A 23,371-nucleotide genomic window follows, 5' to 3' on the forward strand; every position below is an offset into this window, starting at 1 on the left:
GAAGAAGAAGAAGAAGAAGAAGAAGAAGAAGAAGAAGAAGAAGAAGAAGAAAAAGTTTCAGAGATTTTACCTTCTAAGTGAGAAAAGGAAAAGTTAAGACAATTGTGAAAAGTTAACCTGAGCCCCTCCTTTGGAAGGTTTTAGGAGTTACTGAGCCTCGCCTTGGATCCCATCCCCAGAGCTGCCATGTGTCAGAGACCCGTCAGCCACCACAGTGAGATGCTGTCTCTAGAAAGGGGGAGATTTTCAGGAATACGAGAGGTCATTCCGAGCATTCTAATTAATTACAAGGCCAAAGATTAACATAACACCCTCTTATTTATAACCAGACTTTCTCCTGATTTGCTGCAGAGTCACATTCAAAATTTGGGAGTTGATTTGGGTCCAGGTATAAATAACATACCAGAGTCAGTGCCCAGGAGAAGGGTCCAAAACTATTTCTGAAGTCATCATAACAGCTAAGCTTTCATTTGGCAGAGAGAGAATTTGAAGAGATCTTTAGAAAGATTCTTAATGCTGTTGCTAGGGACATCGATGTGTGTGTATCTCTGTACGGAGTGGGGGAGGGGTGGAGGAGGCGGGGTTTAATATGTCTTCTCAATCAGCAATGTCTCTCTAACATAATAAGCAGCCTGTGAAGGTCATTTGCCATTTTATTTCAGAGAGAAACATTAAAAATGCCTAAATAAGCAGCTTTCTAGGAAATTCATTCTGTGTGTTTCATTAGTCATGTAAAGCATAACGTCATATGAAAGGAGCCAGGTGCACCCATATGTAGCCGGCATGAAAGAAACACTGGAATCTTCCTCCCAACACTGAGCCTCTTGGTGGCCTATGACCCAAATCGGCTGACTACTTCCTCAGAACCTGCTCAGACAAAAACTCTAGCAATGCTTGCGCAGTCCTTGCTGGATTGGGAGCTTTCTTAGCTCCTGCTGGGAACTTGGAAAGGATTGCACAGATGCCCTTAGGTGCAGGGATGTGGCAGTCACCTGTGTGCTTCTGGTCCCAGGAAGCTGTGGGCATAGGGGGGGTGCCTGGCCCCAGGAGAGCCATAGGTCGCTTGCAGTCACAGATTGCTGGGTGGGCTCCTGGATGCCAGACAAGATTTCTTTCCCTGCAGTTGAGATAGTGCAGTGCTAACTGGCTGCCTTTGCTGCCCCTCTGCTCATCCTTGAGTGACATTCGGTCTCATTTGCCATGAAGCTCGTTGTCCCTGCATGCCGTTCCTGATGGACCTCATGGATACAATAGGCTAAAGACACACTGAAGTCATGGCATCCTTTGACTACACATACAAGAGATTGAGAAATCAAGCCTCCTCGGGGCGACAGTCCTGAAAACACACCTAGATTCTGAGCCAAGCTGTCTCCCTTTCCCCGTCCCTCCCTGTGCATCATTGGCTCTTTTTATTTGGCATTAAGAGTAGCTCAGTGATCATGGACTTCGGCTCTTGCCTGTAGTGATCCTGTTCGCATTTTATTCTTTACACAGAATAGGAAGGAGGTTCGCTTGCTTTGCGCAGAGGCTGAGCCACAGGAGAAAGCAAAGCCAATGTGATTTACTGAATGAAAGCACTGGACAATTACCAACAACTTGTTCCTCTGCTGCCTCGAACAACCTGAACTGGTGAGTAAAATTTACTGTTGTCTTTCTTCTTATGAGTGTGGGGCTGTCTCATTCACTGATTATGTTTTAAATGTGTGTGTGTGTGTGTGTGTGTGTGTGTTGCTGCGGTTTAAATGATATTAAAAAAATCTGCATCTTCCAAAGTTAGCTGCAGGCAGTCCATGAAGAATGCACACAAGCACATACACAATGGTCTACGACAGTATGTACATATCCATGTGCAGAGGCAAGAATGGGGGATGGGGAAGCCCCACTTCTGATAATTAGGCATTTTGTTTGCAGCAAGCTTGAGGACATTACGTGCTCGCCTAATTGATTAGCAAGAGCTATGAAAAATAAAATACTTTTTATTGTATAAGATCATTTTCCAATCGGGCTCCTGAGTACCTACAAAATACCTGTTGCATTGGGTAAAGATGCATCCCATCAATGCTGACAATCCTGAATATACACCCAGGCATGTTGTCTTTAATCCAGTTTAGAGGTTGGACATGCAGGGTGGGGTGCCAGCATTCTGTCCATCCTGGATGAGCGTGCCCCTAAGTAACATCCTGACTATGATGTTGAGGATGCCCACTGAGGGCACACAGTGGGCGTGCATGCAGACCCTCGCTTGAGCCACTGCTGCTTTCGTACCTGTATGCCCCCCGCCCTTTTTTCTTCCGTGAAGATGCATGCTTGGTAGGGTGCACTAGGTTCAAAGTGGAATACTGTGTCTTATTACCCATGCTGGTCTTTGGCCTCGCCAAGGCCACTGGAAGTACCATTGATAACCAAGTCTGGCTTTGCTTCTCTGCCAGGCCACAGAAATCCCTATACCCATTTGATTTCTTCATTTCCTAAATAAGATGCAAGGCAATCCCTGCAGAGGGGGAAGGCGAATGGAGAAAGCTATTGCTGTTACCCCCACCACCACGTCTTCTTAGTCTTTCGTTTGCCTGGCCACGGCAAGGCTTTACGGCAGCATCAGTCCATTTCTGGTGGGTTCGGAATCCATATAAATGTCATACCGAGTCTAATATCTTTGGTGGGCTCTGTCTGCAGTAGATCACTGGGCGTTCAGATGAAGTTGTGGTCTTGGGTGCTGACAAAGATGGATGCTGGCAGAACAGTGAGCAGCATGCTTCTCTAAATAAAGACCAAAGTTAGGAAATCTGAGAGATGGATGAGGTTTTGCAGAGTAGAAAGTATCCCAGGCCCCTCAATCGCAAGAGTAGGGTCATTCTCCCCTGTGATGTGGCTGTTCCACAAAGGATGGCATTCCAACAGAAAGGAGATGGAATTGCCTAGTGGTTAGAAAATGTCAGGATAGCAGGGCACTTTTGCTAATTCCTAGACTGTGTATCTTTAGGAATTCCCTTACTTTCCCCAGATCTCCATTCTTCCATTCTTTCCATTCTTGATTGTTTCAAAGAAGGCATGCTAAGCTCAATTAATTTATCCATGAGATACTACTTAAAGCTTTCCTGTGAAAGGATCGGTAGGTAATCAAGATCATTGTTCATACACTTTGATCCAGCGACCATGCATCAGAAACCCACAGATGAGGGTTTATGTGGGGATGAGGACATATATACCCCTTCTCCATCTAAGGCATATAGAGCACTCTGAAGGAAGCATGATAACACTCATGGAATTAGAAGGGGAAAATAGAGCTGAAAAATGGCATTTAAAAGAACAACTTCAAATAAATAGGTGATATAAATAATATTTTTTAGTATTGATCAGGAATAACTGCTTTTCTATACTTACGATGCCAAGATAGTAAAGATCTTAAGTGTTTTGAAATGAACCTTTTGGAGGAGTTAGTTCAAGGATGAGGAGAACCCATGTATATAATTTATGTACAAATTACCCCCGTACCCATGCACATGGAATTAGCAGCTACAAATATGCTATGATTTATTTGAGGAATTCCAGAAGACCCATTGGCCAAAGAATTGTCCCATTTCTAGGATTAAGGTGCCTGAAATTCTTTTATCAGGGATTCAATTAAATATTGCTGTCTTTTATAAAACGCAAATATTCGTAGGAGGAATAACAAATTAAGACACTCATAGCCTATCATAAATGAATGCATTAAATTTTTTCTCCCTCAGGGGAAACCCAAAGGATATTGCATTAATATTATATTAATTCTTCTGCTTTCTATTTACTTCATACCTGTCTCCAGGAACTTCTTTTGTAATTATCACTTCACTCGTGATCAGAAAACTAAGGAGACTTTAGAACAAGCTATTGCCTTCTTTTTATGGGATGCTTGGATTAGACGATACCATCTAGATTTCCTCTAGGCCATCGAGAGTCACAAGTGGAAAGCTGAACTCATTATCTTTTCCCCTTTTAAATCTACTCTTCCTCCTGTATTCCCTTTTTTTTTTTTTTTTTTTTATTGGTGGAACCATTCTGTACCTAATCAGTCAAGCAGAGCTAATAGAAGCTATCATCAGGCTTCCTGATTCCTTGGGCCCCTCCATCCAATCACTAACCAAGTTTGGTCCATTTTGCTTCCTTCATTTTAATCTGCCCAGCCCTCTCCATCCCCATTGTCACATGCTATAGTTGAAGTCACCAGCTCTCATGGGGGCTTTTTCAAGAGCTTATACTTTGTTGTCCCCTGTCACTGGTCCCACCACACTCCCTCCCCTTCAAACCACCCTCTAGATACTACCAGAGTGGTTCTCTAAAAATGCAAATCTCAGCCTTTCTCTAGTGCTTCCCTGTTGTGAACAGGTTGAAATCTATTGTCCCTCAACATGGCATGAAAGCTCTTGATGGTCTAGCCCTGCTATCTCTCCAGGCTTCTTTCCCAAGGTCCTAGCATGGTGGATGAAATGTACCTTTGGAAGTGTCAGAACCCAAAAGAATTCCATTGGGCCCCTGTGGGCATCAACCTACCAGGAACACTATGACATGTCCTAACCTGAGCTATCATACCTGGAATGCCCTTTCATTTCCTTCCTGCTGGTTGATCCCTCATTCGTTGTTCAAAATCTTGCTCAGGCATCACTGTCTCTAACCCATTTCCCCATACCTTCTTCTGCCATGACACCTCCTGCCACTCAGCCCTCTGTGCTACTTACTGCCTTAAACATTTGAGAGCAGTGTTAAGAGGCTAAGCTCTCAGATCTAGAATCATATTGCCTGGGTTTGAATCCCAGGTCTGTCTCCTTAGTAGTACTTCAATTTCTTACTACATAAAGTGGGACTAATAATACTCCTTACTTCACAAGGCTATTATGGGAGTCAAAGAGCTGATACATATAAAGGCATTATTTTATTTATTTTTTATTATTTATTTATTTATTTATTTATTTATTTATTTATTTATTTATTTTGAGAGGGAGAGAGAGAGCAGGGGAGGGGCAGTGAGAGAGGGAGAGAGAGATAATCCCAAGCAGGCTCCACGCTGCCAGTGCAGAAGCCAATGCAGGGCTCGATCCCGTGAACTGTGAGATCATGACCTGAGCCGAGATCAGGAGTTGGAGGCTTAACCAACTGAGCTACCCAAGTGCCCCAAAGGCATTATTTTAGTTTAGTTTAGTTTAGTTTAATTTAGTTTACTTATTTTGTGTGTGTGTGAGAGAGAGAGAGAGAGAGAGAGAGTCGGGGAGAGGCAAGAAAGAGACATAGAATCCAAAGCAGGCTCCAGGCTTCAAGCTGTCGGCACAGAGCCCAATGCAGGGCTCACACTCCCGAATGGCGAGATCATGGCCTGAGCTAAAGTTGGTCACTCAACCAACTGAGCCACCCAGGCACCCTGCAAAGGCCTTATTTTAAGTAGTGCCTGACTCAGAACGTGCTAAAGAAGTAAAATTATTCCATAATTATACATATTACACTATTTCATACCTACATACACTTGTGTGACTGTCTTCCTTGTTAGCCTGTGAGCCCCTTGGTGTTGGTGAAATAATCAACTTGTTTCAGTTTGCCTGGGATTTTCCGAGTTTTAGCACTGAAAGTCCTACCTCCAAGGAACCCCCTCAGTCCTAGGCAAACCAAGACAGTTGGTTAACCTCTGAGGGTGTCTTCTTTACCTTTGACTTCCCAGGGTCTATCACAGGATACACAGACTACAAAGTAGATCACCCTTAAATATTTATTGGACTACAGAATCAAAATTGATTCTTTCCTCCTTCTTCTTCATAAACACTCTTTTAAACTTCAAATATAGTCTTCTTCCTGCTGTGAAGTCACTGCTGACTTTTCAAAACTTACCACTGAATAACCAAATATATTTTTTTAAATGCACAGGAACTTGAAAGGTTATTTCCACCCTGTTATATATTATCAGTGTAATAGAATTGCCCACTCTTCAGCAATCAGAGACAAACCCGTCATGTTAATAGCAAGTGGGGAATAGGAGAAGGGTCACACTTTCTTTTCTGTCTAATGACAGGCAGGTTGAAGTGTGAAGGTCCCCAGTTCACATCACAGCCTGAAGAGCAATCTTGTCTCAGTCAGAAATGTTCCCTTCGCTGAATGTATCTGTCTACCCAGCTGTCAAGAATGGCTGGAGCTCCTGTTTCTAATATGCTTTGTCTTACAACTGCTCCTCATCCAAACTGGCCCAGATCTTTTTTCACAGTACAAATATGATGAGAAAGTCCCACAACCAAGCTCCTGTGAGACAGGGACTCTGGACGTGCCAGAACTCATAACAAAGGCAAGATCTCTTCAGAATCGAGGTCTAGGAAGAAACTGACAGGCAGCCAGACCAAGCTCCCCCAGGCAGAATAATAGCAGAGTTTCTAAAAGCATGGACTTTGGAGTCAGAATTCATTTATAAGCTGTAGGATCTTGGACCTGTTACTTAACCTCTCTGGGCCTCAGTTTCCTTATTAGCAAAGTGATGATATAATAGTACCAACTTTCTCCTAGGGTAATTATTACATTTTTTCTTAGCTTGTGAAAGCAAAACCTGAGGCAAAAACCAATCATGAATGTTCTGTTGGGTATTGGGAGACACAACCTCAGAGCATCAAGAGTCAAGCCATCAAGGAAAAAAGGGAAATGAGTCAAGGAAGGAGAAAAAACAAATATAGGCGGTTTGTAACTGACCTAGCCAAGCTTCACAAGAAAACACATCTGGTGGTTTGTTTGTATGTGATTGCTTCCAAGAAGCCCTCAGAGCAATCCGCAAGGGAGGAATGGAGAAGAAATCATCTGCGGGCTGCTTCCGGTCTCTTGCCTCTCATTGGTCCGGTTTTTCACGTTTCCAGGTAGTGTGACCCAGTCCCTCAGGGTAGCCATTAGTAAAGCTGGAGCCTCCCTCATGGGTCTGGTTGGGTCAGAACTGCTGCAGCTATTGTCACAGCAAGCATGGTGGGGGCCGAGCCAGGACCCGCCCTTCGCCCGACGCAGCTGGTGTTAGAAGACAGGATAATGGTGGCAGCCAAGGCTCTCGAGTGGAGCAAGCAGCCAAAACCCAGGGAACAGGTGGTTTTAAAGTAAATCTGGGGAGGCTCCGCTCTCCACAGATTATTCTTGCCATTTTGGATCTGGATTCTCCAGGCTGCTGTCACTGTTTCCTTACGGTTGGCTCCAGATATATTTACAGGCCCTCCAAAAATGTAGCTGGGATAAGCTGAAATAAACAGCAGAAGTTTTTAAGTTTCATAAAGTACAATTCATCAATTTGTTTTATGGTTTCTGTTTTCTGTATCTCTTCTAAGAAATGATCACCTCATGCAAGTTCACAAAGACTATCTCCTATTTTCTTCTGGAAGTGTTACAGGGTTATCTGTATCAGGGTTAGGTCTATAATCGATTTCATTTGAAGTTACTTTCTATCTATGATATGAGGTAGGGATGGAGGTTTTGTTTTCGTTTTGCATATGGATATCTCATTGTTCCAGCACTATTTGTTGGAAAAAATATTTTTCCCTATTGAATTACTTTGATACCTTTGTCAAAAATCAATTGATCAGGGGCACCTGGGCGGCTCTTGATTTCAGCTCAGGTCATGATCTCACGGTTCGTAGGTTCAAGCCCGCATCGGGCTCTGCGCTGACAACACAGAGCTTGCTTGGGATTCTCTGTCTCCTCTCTCTGCCCACCCCCCTCTCTTTCTCTCTGTCTCTCTCTCTTTCTCTCTGTCTCTCTCTAAAATAAGTAAATTTTTAAAACTCCATTGATCATGTATGTGCATGCTATTTCTGGTCTCTCTATTCTGTTTCATGAAATTTATATGTTGTATCTTTGGGCCACAGTCTTTATCTGGAGAGCTATCCTTAAACTAGTACCACAGATCTTGATTACTGTGGCCTTGAGGCAATTCTTGAAATCAGGTAGTGTAAGTCTTCCAACTTTGTTCTTCTCTTTCAAAGTTATTTTGACTATTTTAAATCCTTTCCATTTTTATAAAAATTTTAGAATCAGGTTTTCGATTTCTCAAAACCAACCAAACAAACAAAAAAAAACCAACAACCCTGCTATATTGGGATTGTGCTGAATCTAGAGCTCAGTTAGGAAGAACTGACATTGTAACAATACTGATTTCTTCTGATCTGATCCATAAAGAAGGTATACGTCTCTATTACTTAGGTTTTCTTTAATTTCACTCAGTAATATCATGTAGTTTCAAGTATACAAGTTTTGCATACATTTGTTACTTTTATTGCTGAGTAGATTTTTGTAGATTTATTAGAGCCTTCTACAAAATGTTCATGTCATCTGCAAATGAAGACTGTCTTGCTTCTTTCTTTCCAGTCTTTATGCCTTTATTTTTCTTGCCTTGCTACACTGACTAGAATGCCCGGTATAACGGAAGAAATAGGAGTAGTCATTCATGCCTTGTTTCTGATCCTAGGAGGAAGCACTTAGTCTTTAACCATTAAGTATAATGCTGGCTGTAGATTTTTGTAGAGAATCTTTATGAGGTTCAGGAAGTTCCCTTATATTCCTGAAAGCTGTATTATTATTATTATCATTATTATTATTATTATTGTGATGATGATGATGATAAATGGATGTCGAATAATGTCAAATGCTTCTTTTTCTGCATCTGTTAAGTGACCATATCATTTTTTTCTTTTATTCTGTTAATGCAATAAATTACATCAATGAGTGGTTGAATGTTATCCTGCTTTCCTGGAATATACCCTACTTGATCATGATATATTATCCTTTATGTATATTGCTGGATTTTATTTGCTAACATTTTGTTGAACTTTTTGGCTTCTATGTTCATGAGAGACATTGAGCAATAGCTTTCCTTTCTTATAATGCCTTTTTTCTGGTTTTGGTATCAGGGCAATGCTGGCCTCAAAAATGAAACCAAATTTTTGGAACAGTTTTGTGTAGAATAGGGTTTTTTTTTTCCCCCTTAAATGTCTGCAGACTGTAACATTTAACATGACCTTTACCAAATATTGTGGGGGCAAAGAAAGTATTAGAATGGAAAAAGAAAGTATAAAACTAGAAACTAGCTTTCTCATGCAGGATTTCATCACATTTCCTAAATTCTGGTCTAAAACTATGTTGCAGAGACCAGCCCACCTTCACTCAACAGATCTTGTTTGACCTTCTCTTTGGAGAAAACAAAGATACATCTTCTTTCCTTAGAGAGAGCACCAAGAGTTTTTTCTTATGAAAATAATGCCTAAAAATTGATTAATAGTGGTATGCCCATCCAACTGAATACTACTCAGCAAGAAAAAGTGAAGAACTACTAATAGAACAGTGTGGATAAATCTCAAAATAATTAAGCTGAGTTAAAGAAGCCATATTTTAAAGAGACAGAGAGGAATAGTGATTATTCCATTTTATGAAATCCTGGGGGCGGGGGCAGGGAACAATCTGTAGTGTCAGAAAGCAGATGAGTAGTTGCCTGGGAACAATAGGCCTGAAATAAATAGATGTCCAAATATTTTTGAAATATCTGATTACATGAAAAAATATTTGAACCTCTATTTATTTCAGGCATTCAGGCACTTTGCTAAACTACTGATAGGTATCATCTCATTTAAAACGCTAATATCCTTTTTAGACGTGACTTTTTTAATTGAGATAAAGAATACTGTTAATGATAAGGCAACTGAAGCTTAGGGAAGGTAAATAAATTTGCCCAGTGTCTTGCAGTTAATAGGTAGAAGAGTCAAAATCCAAAGTTCGATCAGCCTGATATCGAAGTCCCTACTTTTAATACTGTGTTTAAAATCACCATGATTATCTTGCAGTTAAAGAATGGAATAAAATGTAACTATAGCTCTCAACCTGTTGAGTGTTTCAGTGAAAATGGCTAACAAGGAATGCCCTCTGAAGAGTGATATCCCAGACCTAACATAACAAAAACAATTTCCCTACCAGTTCTCCTCCAGGATTCTGTATCTATTTTACCCATCAGGTATTTCATTCGTCATTTGAGTCTTCTCTTCTACTCCAGTTCAATTTAATGCGAAAATGCAGAGTAGTGGTACTATCATTTTCAAGACACTTTGTTGGATGCTGTAGGGGTTGCATGATATATCAGTAAAATCCCCAACGGGAATCATATAGCACATGAAAACAGAGTAACTGAGGAAAGGTTAATACATTTTGTACTTCTTTTGTTAAATTTGTCAGTATTTGAATCTTGTTAATGTCATGCTATTTATTGTAAATGCAATTGTTTATTTTGTTTTCATTTCATTGTGTTAAATCAGAAAGTAGAATAACAGACTTATAAACAAAAGGTAGACTTATATTGCCTTATATGTATATTATCTTTTATATTTACCTCCATAGTTTCTTTACCAATGCTCTATCTCTCCTTGTGTGAATTTGAGTCACTGTCTAGTACCCTGAAGGAGTCCCTTTACTATTTCTTGTAGGGAAGGTCTGCTGTTAAATTCCCTTGGTGTTTGTTTAGCCATGCATGTCTTAATATCACCTTCATTTTTTAAGAGTCATTATGCTGGATAGAGACAGTCTTTTTCTTTCAGCATCTGGAATATGGCATCCCACTTCCTTCTGTCCTCTATGGTTTTCTGGTGAAAAAATCAGCTATGCATCTTTTTGAGGATTCCTTGTATGTAAGAAGTTATTTCTTGTTGTTTTCAGGATTTTCTCTCTGTTTTTAGCTTTTGACTATTTCATTATGAGGTATTTAGGTGGGAATATCTTTGAATTTATCCTTCTTGGTGTTCATTGAGCTTCTTGGATGTGTAGGTTAATGCTTTTCATTAATCTGGGGAAGTTTTTGACCATAATTTCTTCAAATATGTTCTCCCCCTTCCTTCTTTTCCTTCTTAGACTCCTATTATATATATGTTGGTACACTTGATGGTGTTCCACACTTCTCTGAGACTCTGTTCATTTTTCTTCATTTCTTTCTCTTTTTGTTTTTAAAACTGGATAACCTCAGTACATCAATCTTCAAGTTTGCTGATTCCTTCTTCTGCCTACTCAAATTTGATGTTGAACCCCTCTAGTAAATTATTCATTTCCATTATTTTACCTTTCAACTTCGTAATATCTATTTGGTTCTGGATTTGTTTTATAAATTCTACCTCTTTAGTGATACTCTCTCTTTGATGAGATATCATCCTCACAATTTTCTTTATTTCTTTAGATATGGTTTCCTTTTGTTCCTTGAACATATTTAAAGTTTTTGCCTAATAAGTAACATTTAGACTTCTTCATGGGCAATGTTTATTGACTGCTTTATTTCCTGTGAACGGGACATATTTTTGTTTGTTTTGTGTATGGCTCATATTTTTCGTGTTAAGAACTAGGCATCTTAAATATTATAATACGGTAACTCTAGAAATCAGATTATCCCATAATCCCACCTCCTCAGGGTTTATTGTTTAGTGATTTTTCAGAATTAAATCTGTGACATCTGTATTCTTTGTCACATGTGACCACTGATGTCTCTGCTTGGTTAGCTTAGTGGTCAACTAATGACTGAACACAAATTTCCTTAAATGCCTGAAACCAGTAAGTCTTCTAGTCCTTACAGAAGGGCTCTGTGCACACGTTGGGGCACACTTGCAGTATTCTCCAGACAGCTGACAGCTCTGCCTGACCCTTCGCTTCCTGCTTGCACACAGCCCCAGCATCAGACAGAGAGAAGAGCTTAAGAGCTTCTCAGGTATTTTATGAGAAGGCTTCCAGCCCTGGGCATACCTGTGGTCTGCTAGATCCCTTAGCCAGGTGTCAGTTTTCCAAAGTCCTCTATGGACAGGCATCCCCCCCCCCCATTGCCCTTTAAGCTTTTTGATTAGTCTATTGTTTGCCCCAACTTTTATCCACCCCCTCAGGGAGCTGTGATGATTAAACAATTGATGATGTTTGTTTTTGACAAGATGCCTTAGAGGAAAAGGTTATTTGCACTTGGTAAATCCTGAGGCAGGTCAAATCAAGAAAAGTCTTGGGAGTGGGGCCTTCTGGGGAACCACACCACCAGGAAGGTCAAAAAACGACAGTTCTCTCAAAATGGGGTCTTGAAAGAGGCTGCATCACCATTTTGTACATCCAGTGGCTGCCAAGCAACTGTTTTTTTATCATGAATATACGTTGCTGGTTTTCAGGGCTACCACAGAGCCGGGGAAGCTAGGAACTGAGCACATTAAAAATGCCACATAGCTCCCTGTTCTTATCAAATCAGCCACTTTTCTCAAATAAACACTTCCTGGATTGCTGCAAACTTTGGTTAATTTCCAGGGTCCTGAGGAAGTTAATTTTGACATTTCCTGCTATGTTCTTATTGCTTTTGTGGAGGAGATGAGTTTTGGAGGCCATTACTCTGCCATTCCCACTGTCCTATTATTCTTCCGTTTTTAATCTTTCTGTAAAATGTTTATTTAGGCGTACCACTTGTAAATCACTTTTTAAAAATCCCAGTTGGAGAGTTTTCTCTTTCATTAGGAAAAGTAAACTATTTGAGTATATTTTACACAGATATTTTCAGTGTTAGCCCTGCTGCATCATTTTACATTTCTACTTATTATGTTTTCTTATTTTGTTTCTTTTTATTTTTTTAATTTTTCTTTAGAGTTATCTTTATTCCTCTCCTTCGACTCATAGTTTGAAGTTCAGCTTTCTGTTTGACTACAAGTTCCTGTAAACACACATATTAAAATATCTAAACTTGTATTTTTCTATCAAAATAAAAACTAAACAGTGTAATAAGTATGCAAAGTCATCTATTAAAGCAATATTTAAAACCAACAAAAAAAACTATTTAAATTATTACGATGTACTTTGGAGTCTCTGGTTTGGGAAGATTGAGGTAATCTTAATAATTTCTGCTATTTATTGAGTGGCTGCTGTAAGCATTGCACAGGATGCGTGCTTTCATTTGTTAATTCATTTCATCTTCATAACTCTGGAGGAACTCTTGTTACAGATGATGAAATGAACTCCCAAGAATTTCAATAAAGTTCCTGGAGTCACATAGATTATAGATAACAACATCTTGATCCAAGCTCGGGTCTGCCAAATTCCAAATCCAAGGCTACAATGCTTCTCAAGGACCCAGCCGTTTCTATAAGGGTAAAACCTTAAGAGTGTAGTTAGTTGGGAGGGGTGTGCACGTTTATGAGAACAAATAACACGGAGTTGTCTTTCTCAGTCTCTCTCATCAGACAACATTTTAAATATAGAGGGGGAAAAGAAAATATAATGATAGATGAAATCTAGAAGAATAGAAACATGCTGAAAGATGGCCAGGAAGGAAGGGGCAGCTGGGGCAGCATGAGAAGGAAGTCAGAGAGACAGAGAGAGTCAACCTATTTTGACTGAAGGGAACAGATGGGAAATGAGCAAAGACAAAAGGGGCCATGTGGGCAGGTGTCATCGGTTAGAGGGCAAGTGACTGGAATTTGATCAATCGACAAGAATTTATTTACTGGACTCCTGGGCACTGTGTGAGATACAAAAGAATGTAGAGTTATTTTGGGAATGATAATGATGTAGACAAGACAGATGGCTTGAACTGGGGCATTAACGCTGAAGGAAAAGGCTAGAGACAGAAGGCAGAAAGAAAGAGGTTAAGGCAATCTCCATGTGAGCCAGCTTGCATATCAATCTGGATTTTTTGTGGGAATGGCAAGATATAGAGGAAACGCTATAATTGCTATTGAATCAAAGTTAAAGGATGTGTAGATGGAAGGAGGAAGATGCCAAATCACCTATTCTATTTCTGCATTTAGGTAAATGAAGAGATTATTAAAGATTTATGAAAACACACCCATATGTACATAGGCACTACAGAGAGTGCATTAAGTCATCCTCCCAAATGTAAATATGACCATTCAGCAAAGACTGGGTGGGGCCTGATACACGTGACTCACCCTGAATAGATCTGACCACCTTGGAAGGTACTGGGAAGGCTTTTTGTGTTGGAGGAAATTGCAAGCAACACTTAAAAGGTGCCTAAAGACATTCAACAATATAATGAGGATAGATCTCCATTTGTTAATGTGCAAGTAAGTCAAGGTTAGTTGGGGCCAATGGACATGGAACCCAGTTCAGAAGTATGAGCAGAAAATGAGCTTTCTGAGTAGTTCCTTAGAATATTACTTGTAATAGACTCTCATATGAACATTCCTTTATTCTAAAGTATTTACTGAGCATCTTCTGTAACAAAAAAATGATAGCTTCCATGAGTTTTCTATACTCTAAGCTCTTTACATGCATTACCTCACCAAATCTTCACAACCATAATGTGCTATTAGTATTATCTCTATTTTATAAACGAGAAAAATAAGATTCAGGTATGTTAAGTAACTCACCCAAGATCACATAGTCAGTAGCTGGAAGAGGAGCAATCCATAGCCTAATCTGTATCATGTTTCTTTCACTTTGAGGCAGGTACATTTTAGGTGCTGGGGATATAAAAATTCATACTTGGCATTCCTTGTTCTTGAGAAACATATAGACTAGCTAGGAGACAGAAAGCCAAAGAGTTGTAATACAATAAAATATTTTCTGTAAGAAGCATATACCAAGCGAATGAGTAAAGAAGTACCCAAGTTTGCCTCAGACTGTCAGAGACCCCTTGAGCATAGACCTTAAGGCTCAGCAATTGTTTCCTAGGTGGTGAAGGCACAGATGGGATTCCAATACAGGCAAAAGCAGTGCAAACAAGCACCCAGATGCAGGAAAGAGTTTGAACTATTTAGGAAACTCTAAGGAGATCAGAAAGACAGAAACATGAAACATAGAGGTACAGTAGGCAATGAGGCTGGAGAGGTAAGAACTGGTACGTGAGGCCAAAGAAGTTAGAGTTTATCCTATAGAAATTGGGGAATCATCAAAGTCAGTCCCATGACGAGTTGGGTTAATAAAAGAGATTCTTACATGATATTGTATCATGAGATCCATAAAACTATGACAATTCAAAGACTGGAGATGACGTCCAAGGGCCACAGCTATGTAACAATGGCAGCATTACAAATGGAAGGCTCCATCGGAGATTCAAGGGGAGACGGTGAGAACACAGCAGTGTGCTCCAGAGAGATCTGGGCCCAGTGTACCAGAAGCCATGGTACATAATTGCCTTGGCCAGTTGTTTCACTCGTGCATTTGCTCATCCAGTACACATATGCATGCCAGGCAGCCATTGCCTCAGCAGCATCAATATGTCAGTAGCAGTACCCAACTTAATAGTGGATGGCTTTTGAAATGGCCTGGCTGATCTCCTGGAAACTGACTCCAGGTGTGACATTGGTGAGGACCTGTTTGGAGGTTTGTGGAACAACAGTCAAGTACTACTTGGAGAATACCAGTAGTGAGTCCCCCCAGAGGACACTGTCTGGAGTATCTGGGGTGAGCAGGGATGGAGCTATGGATACAAATCCCCCAAACTTCTGGGCACTGGGGTAGCTCACCAAATCTCAGACAAGACGCGCAATTTAACACCTCAAGAGAAGGGGTATCTGCAGGGAACAACCATACCCAACAGAGGGCAGCATCTAAAAGGAGGTAAGTAGAAAGGTCCCAATTACATATACCCAAGGGGAACCGAACGGAACTCCTGGTTATAGATTTGAGACACTTCCCCTCAGTGGGACAGAGACCAAAAGACTTGAGTCGAGGCTCATGTCGTATACATGTGTGTATATAAGTGTATACGTGTAGATAGTAAATGGATATAGTCATTACATTCTTGTCTCCAATTAGCTACGTGGCCGTAAACAAGCTGTTTCCCTCCCTGAGTTTCAGCCTTCTCATCTATAACATGAAAAAGCTGGCCCTCATCTCGAAGGTCGCCTCCAGCTACAGTATTTTATTAGGATTCCAGATGGTTACTGGTGATGATAAAATTCTTTGTCAACTTATAATTACGTTGTGTAAATGATACAACATCAGGTTTTCCTCTTCTCAGGAACTGCTTTGTGAAAATGACCCAACAAATGCAGAATCTGCATCTTTCTCAGTCGAAAAAACATAGTGCCCCATCATCTCCCAACGCTGCCAAACGCCTGTACAGAAACCTCTCTGAGAAGCTGAAGGGAAGCCACTCTTCGTTCGATGAGGCCTATTTCAGAACAAGAACCGACCGGCTGAGCCTCAGGAAGACCTCAGTGGTAATAACATGCTTTGGATTCTTGTCTCCGCTTGCTTTGTGGAGTTGTGTTTGGGTTTAAGGAGATCCTAAGATGTTGCACGTTTACTTCAGAACCTGGTGTTTGCAGGTCCACAAGTGCCAAGAGTCAGATAAGGCAGGAACCACACGTGTCTGTGCTGAAGCCAAAGCTTGAGTGATTGCAGGAGTTTCCCTTTTCTTTTTCTTAATTTCTTGCCCCTTCTTTTCTCTTAGTTTTTCTTTCTCTAATATATCAGAGAAACAAACAAACAAAATAGCAGTTTGATAACTGTGGAGCATGAATGATATAGGCTTTCTGAAAGCTTCAGTGTTCATTCAAGTATCAAATAAACAATGAATATTTCATTTACTTATTTGTGATGTGCAGCCCATATGTCTTCCAGAGGCATTCAAAACAGAATCCAGGCCAAAAAAAAAAAAAAAAGGTGTATGTATTATATAATGGGAAATAAGTAAAGTGATAGAGGGAGAGAGGGAGAGAGAAAGGGAAGGAAGGAACGGAAGGAAGGAAAGAGTGAAAAAGAAAAAATGTAGAAAATGGGGCGCCTGGGTGGCTCAGTCAGTTGGGTGTCCGACTTCGGCTCAGGTCATGATCCCGCGGTTTGTGAGTTTGAGCCCCGTGCTGGGCTCTATGCTGCCAGTTCAGAGCCTGGAGCTTGCTTCAAATTCTGTGTCTCTCTCTCTGCCCCTCCCCTTCTCATCTCTCTGACCCTCCCCCGCTCATGCTCTGTCTCTCTCTGTCTCTCAAAAAAATGAGTAAACATTAAAAAAAATTTCTTAAAAAAAAAAACTAGAAAATGATGAAGATAGAAATAGAAACAGATATACTAAAAGCCTCGGCAAATATAGTACCTAAAATTTATCATTACATTTATCTCTGAGCTCCTCGTCATTCAAAGCAAAAAGGGAAGCTCAGGTGGTTATAGCATCCCATTAGCTGATAACTGAAAGTATATCAGTCTACCAGGAGAAACGAGTATTTTCCTGTTTATAGTCCTCTGGGCCTTTATATGACATCACAGTGAATTCTGTAATAGAGTATAAAGGTCTGTATTGGTGACGTTATAGACTTTCTCATAGAGTAGTTTCTGATAGTGACCATCAGTAAAAGCTGAGGGCATAATATATCAACATGCTCAGCAAGGGCATTTCTGCAGGGGGCAATAACACCATTTGTTGGAGCTTCAAACAGAAATGAGCCCTAGGCTTTCCCAAGAGAAACACGCTAGAGTTTGCCAACGAAAGCATGGAGGAGGAAAGGACTTCAGAGTGAGAGCAAATATGGCACATGAGAAATGAGGCATAGTAAGAATGACAACCAAATACACAACTGTGGACAGGGCAGCATGTTGACTTTGTTCTGTTTTCCCATTTGTTGTCTCATTTCAAGCTCATCTTCTGGGAGGGCTTGGTTGTGGCTGACTTAAGGCCTAAGCATCAGAGGCTCTTCAGTTTGGCAGATTGGAGACAAAACACCTTTGCATTCAGTAGATTGTCCTGTAGCAAAGAGAGCTGCACACCAAAATAGTTCTATCCCTTGGGACCCCACTGTCAAAACAAGTATTTGCATAATAGCATTGTATTTCCCTCAGATTTCAACCATGTGTCCTGTACTCACTTAAGCTGACCTGCTGCCTTTGATGGAGAGAACTGATTTTTGATGGTACTAAAATTAAACCTGCCAACCATAAATATGTTCGATCAGGCAAGCCCTAAGCTGTGTCAGGACCGATGGTATTTCAATATTCTTTAAAGAGCAAACAACACTTAGAGAAGATCCCAAACAGATGTAGAAATAGTGTATGTGTTGCTCTTCTCCCATGAGCTACAGAAATACGTATGAGAGAATTCCAGACCTTTTGTCCTTTGTTTACTATTAATCTCTGGTAGAACTTTTCAGTGGAATCATATTGTCGTTAGCTACTTTTTTTTCTATAGGTGATTTGAATCCTGTGAACATTCAACTTTTGGTCCTCTCAGCACAGGTGGCCACCCAACCACCAAAGCCCTCTCTGGACACCACCTCTTGAGCCCTTCCATCGGGGGCTCAGCAATGCCAGGTGTTCAGTGGTTGGGGCCTCGGGGCTGAGAAGGTGCAGATGTTAGTACAGAGCTAAGAGCTGGGGAGCCAGCCTGCAGGCAGTGAGAGCTATTCGGGAGCTGTAGAAAGGAAGGGGTATGTAACATCAGTTTTAGAGAGACTACTCTCATCTCAGTATGAAAATGGGCTGGAGGAGACAAGAACCAGCAATGGGCAGGTCATTGCCATTGTCCAGGCAAGGGATGACAGCATCTGGGTCTGAGTGATAGAAGAGAAGAGACGTGGGGATGGGGAGAGAGGGGATGAGCGGAGGGGAGATCGTGCTCTCAACTCCAAGCCAGTAGTAATTTAAATGACCTGTACTGCGTTATCTATGCCAGCACTTCCCGAACTGTGTTCTGTAGAATGCTATTCCAGGGGCAGTTAAAACAAATGCAATGAAAGATATGTTCTCTGCACAAATATTTAAAATAGGTCATATTTCTCACCTATCGGAGAGGCATAACTGCATGTTAGAATTATCAAAGGCCCTGACGGGTCTTACAGTAAAATAGTGTGGTAACCTAGACGAATCCAGTGTGTACCAGATTTATATGACTGCAGGCCACGTTCCTCATGGGACACCTTCTAATGACCTATCAGACGGTTTCGTACAGAAGACTGGTTTCGAGAAAAGCCGGCGTTTGCCCTTACCTATAGACTAGCCATGCCCTACCGTATGGTCTCAATGCATCTAAATGTACAGATCCATTCAATGGCCATTAGACAAGAGGGAGGGAGGATCCAACTGTGTTTAACAAGTCGTGTTTGTTGGGATCAATTGCAGTTATGAGTGGGGATGCAGTCACTGAAGTTAAAACAGCTAAGCCGCAAGGCAAGCCAGTCTATGAAAGTGTGCTCACCTGCGTGTGTGCTTGTCCTCCAGAACTTCCAGGGCAACGAAGCCATGTTTGAAGCAGTCGAACAACAGGACATGGATGCTGTGCAGATCCTCCTGTATCAGTATACACCAGAGGAGCTAGATCTCAACACCCCTAACAGTGAGGGGCTGACGCCCCTGGATATCGCCATCATGACCAACAACGTGCCCATTGCCAGGATTCTTCTGAGGACAGGGGCCAGAGAAAGTCCGCACTGTAAGTAAACCTGGGGATAAAAACATGTATTATTAAGGCTAGATCCAGCTTCGTGCCACCGAAATAGCATGACTGACATTTACGGCATGAACAGTTGATGAAGATAGGCTCAGAATTCCTTTACATGTTTTCACGGACTTTCATGCAAATACCTATAATGTTTTACCAGTCTAGGCATCAAGTTACGTGCTACATAGAATATACCAAGTGGAATTGAAAGGGATCCTTGAAAGAACTCCCTCCTAAGAATTTAACCCAAGTTTTAAAATATATGAAACACTCCAAATGAGGCTATAGAATAGGAAGTATACATAGAAAAGGTTTAAGTGTGTATGTGGGTTAGTGTCTTGGGTCCACAGTCAATATGGTGGCTTGCTTCATTCATTCATTCATTCATTCATTCAGCAAACACTGAGGACAGGGGTGCCTGGGTGGCTCAGTCAGTTGGCCGTCCGACTTCGGTTCAGGTCATGATCTCGTGATCCCCGCGTGAGTTCAAACCCCGCGTCAGGCTCTGTGCTGACAGCTCAGAGCCTGGAGCCTGTTTCAGATTCTGTGTCTCCCTCTCTCTCTGACCCTCCCCTGTTCATGCTGTGTCTCTCTCTGTCTCAAAAATAAACGTTAAAAATAAAAATAAAAAAAACAACAGCAAACAAACACTGAGGACAGAGCCTAGGTACCTAGGCTCACCTCGCCATGGTGAACAAGACAAAATCCGTGATGTCATAGAGCGTACACACTAGTGGAGGAGACTTCCAATAAGCAAGTAAATAGATCAATTAAATTGTAAACGCAAATAGTGACAAATGTGATGAAGAAAATAAGTGATGGCTAGAGACTGACAGAGTGGGGACTATTCTAAATAGGGTTGGGCAAGAAAAGCCTCTCTGATGCAGTGACATTTGAGCCTGGTCCTAGAGGATATCAAGGAATGAGCCAAGTGAGGACATGTGGGGTCACATTCTAGGCAGAGTGAATAGCAAATAGAAAGCTGCCAAGGCAGGTAGGAGTGAGTTGCCCTGCTTGAAGAACGAGGCCAGTGTGGCTACAGCAGATAAACCAAGGGGAGAGTGATGGTGGAGGAAGACCATTCAGGCTCTTGCAGGCCACGGTAAGGTGTTTCGCTTTGATTGTAAATGTGATGGGGAGACAGCAGAGCAGTTTAAGCAGCTGAATAATGTGTTCTGGTTTACATTTGAGACGATCACTGCAGGGCTCTGCGGGAGATAGACAGTGGCGGGGCCGCTGCAAAATTGGGAAGACCGGTTAGGGGTCCAGGAGACAGATGCAGGTGCTTGGACTAGCAGGGTAGTGACCTTGGTGGCGGGCTGGCGCAGAATTCTGGATGCGCCTTTGAACAGCTTGAGATACAATTCACATGCATGCGATTCACCCACTTCACGTGTACAGTTCAGTGGTTTTTGGTAAACGCACGGTTGTGCAACCATCACCACAATCAGGTTTAGACCCTTTTCTTCACTCACACCTCACCTTTTAGCTACCACTGCCCGACCTCCCCACTCTTCCCAGTCCTAGGCAGACACTAAGCTACCTTCTCTTTCTGTATAGATTTGCCCAGTCAGGACATTTCACGTAAATGGAATCCGATAACGCGTGGTCTTTCGGGACCGGCTGCTTTCCGGATGTTTTTTGAAGTAGAGCTGAGAGTACTTGCCAAAGGGAGCTGCTCTGGGGCCCGTGGCAGTGCCCTCCAGGAGCGGACAGGACGAAGTTGCACAGCCCTTGCCCTGCGCCAGGCACTATTCTGAGCACTTTACATGCATTCACTCCTTTAAACCCTACAGCAACATTCCGAGGTGGGCACTCACATTCCCCTGGTGCAAACTCTCTGACCCAATGACCACAATGGCTCCAAGCCACAGTTTTTATGTTTCCTAAAAGAAAAAAGTAAACCCATCAAACTGTTACTTTCATTAATACTGATTCACTTACTTCCAAGCGGTGAGACCCAGAGAAGCAAGCAAATATATAATTAGAGGCCACATCTCTGCTCGTAAGTTTCACAAACCCCCACCACCCAAAGACTACGTACAGAGGCAGATCCTTGTATCAGAAAACTCTTTATTTTAAAAATGCTGGGCTCACCACATCCCTGTCACACAGAGTGAGGATTTGGGTTCCGTAGGGTCAGGGCTTCTCAGTAAGAACTCTTTCGTCAAAGTGTCACTTCTTTCTAGTGGAGCGGGGGGCTTGGAGGGGTAGGAGTGGGCAAATAGAGATGGAAGAAATCGAAAGCCCTCTTTGCTACCTTCTAATTTATGTTGCAATAACGTCTATCCCAAAGATCCAGTGAGAGAGCGGTGGAGAGAGGAGCAGAGGGTCTGAACATAGAGAATGTGGACTGAGCCCCATTCTGTAGGAACAAGGGAACTATTCATGCAGATGTTGCCTGCACTGGGCTGGATGAAACATCAGTCCCACTTACCTGAGACACTACAAAGAATTCTGCATTTTCCGTGAAACCAGTGAGACTCCCAATCTCCCCAAGTGAGAGATAGATAGAGAAAGAGAGAGACAGAGAGGCAGGCAGCAGGAGAGGAGCATAGAGAGAGGGAAAGAGACAATCCCAAGCAGGCTCCATGCTGTCAGCGCAGAGCCTGACCCAGGGCTCAATCTCATAAACCATGAGATCATGATCTGAGCTGAAATCAAGAGGCAGATGCTTAACCAACTTGTGCATAATTAAATCTCCATAAAAGAACCCACGTACTAAATATCTAGTTAAACCAAAAACAAATTCATTCAAAAGGTCCCTGGTTTTTCTCATTCCCTCTGGGATGATAACCAGAACCATCATCACAAAGTTGTAAAGGAAGGTGAGAGATAAACCTAGGTTTTAGCCTCCAGGAAATAGGACACCTAAGTCACCTTGGCCACCCAAGAAGTCAAAGAGATAGTTCCCTGTTAGACTCCCACATGTGTAAAAATGGCAAAGGAATATCGACTGGGTAGCTATGAAGTCTCCATATACATGAGTTTTCATGGTAGCACAGGGGGTTACATGACTAACCAAAGGTCACATATCTGGCAGGTGAATAGGGACGTCAATGACTCAAACCCAACTCTGTGGGACACCCATGCCTGGGATCCTTCTATGCAAACTTGCTGCTTTTCCAAATAATCAATATGGAGGACTGGGGCCCTGAATCTTTCCCTTTGTGCCATTTGCTAAAATCCTACGGTATATTGTTTTGTTCTGTCCTATACCCTAAGGTGCCTTTCCTGTTGGAGAGAGGCATGATAGAAAAGCACAATCTGTTTTCAGGGATTTTTAATTCACTTTATATATCAAGTACAAAAGACATAGAATTGCTTCTGTGCATGAGTGCGAGCCAGCCCATGAGAAACACCAGGGTTCGCCAGCCAGAACCAGATAAGCAAACACCTGCTGCGAATTGTTCCCCAGAAGTTGCAGAGGCAGGAAGTAAAAGAAGAAAAATAACAATGAGGTCTTAATTTCTTAGGGTGTTTTACACATTGTAAAACTTCTTTTGGGTGCATCACCTCATTCGGTCCTCACAACTGGCTTATGAGATGGGAGTCTGTTTCATCCTTTTGCTCAATGAGGAAACTAGAATAAGAAAAGTCAAGGGTGCCTGGGAGGCTGAGTTGGTTAAGCATCTGCCTCTTGATTTCAGCTCAGATCATGATCTCATGGTTTATGAGATTGAGCCCTGGGTCAGGCTCTGCGCTGACAGCATGGAGCCTGCTTGGGATTGTCTCTTTCCCTCTCTCTATGCTCCTCTCCTGCTGCCTGCCTCTCTGTCTCTCTCTTTCTCTATCTCTCTCTTTCTCTCTCTCTCTCTCTCTCTCTCTCTCTCTCCCTCCCTCCCTCTCTCTCTCTCTCTCTCTCTCAACAAAGTAAATAAACATTAAAAAAAGGAAAGTCAAAATAATTCACCCAATGCTACAAAGCTAGTAGATGGCAGAAGTAGGATTTAAACCCAATTCCTCTATAGTAAATGCTTTGGTATTTGTGTAAAAGCATCAGCACACTATCACATC

At 41.8% G+C, this 23,371-nt stretch overlaps 1 protein-coding gene across 1 annotated transcript in view; it reads left to right on the forward strand.

Moving 5' to 3' along the window:
* The window catches only part of ANKFN1 (ankyrin repeat and fibronectin type III domain containing 1), a 174,776-nt gene that overhangs the window by 22,788 nt on the left and 128,617 nt on the right, over window positions 1–23,371 (forward strand). Inside the window, exons 2-4 of the mRNA XM_049636468.1 lie at window positions 1,495–1,629; window positions 15,947–16,148; window positions 19,135–19,345. Coding sequence (XP_049492425.1) covers window positions 15,963–16,148; window positions 19,135–19,345 — 397 coding nt within the window. The 5' untranslated portion in view covers window positions 1,495–1,629; window positions 15,947–15,962. The remainder of the gene's footprint in view (window positions 1–1,494; window positions 1,630–15,946; window positions 16,149–19,134; window positions 19,346–23,371) is intronic.

Source organism: Panthera uncia, chromosome E1, assembly GCF_023721935.1.
Source record: "Panthera uncia isolate 11264 chromosome E1, Puncia_PCG_1.0, whole genome shotgun sequence".
Lineage (NCBI taxonomy): Eukaryota > Metazoa > Chordata > Mammalia > Carnivora > Felidae > Panthera > Panthera uncia.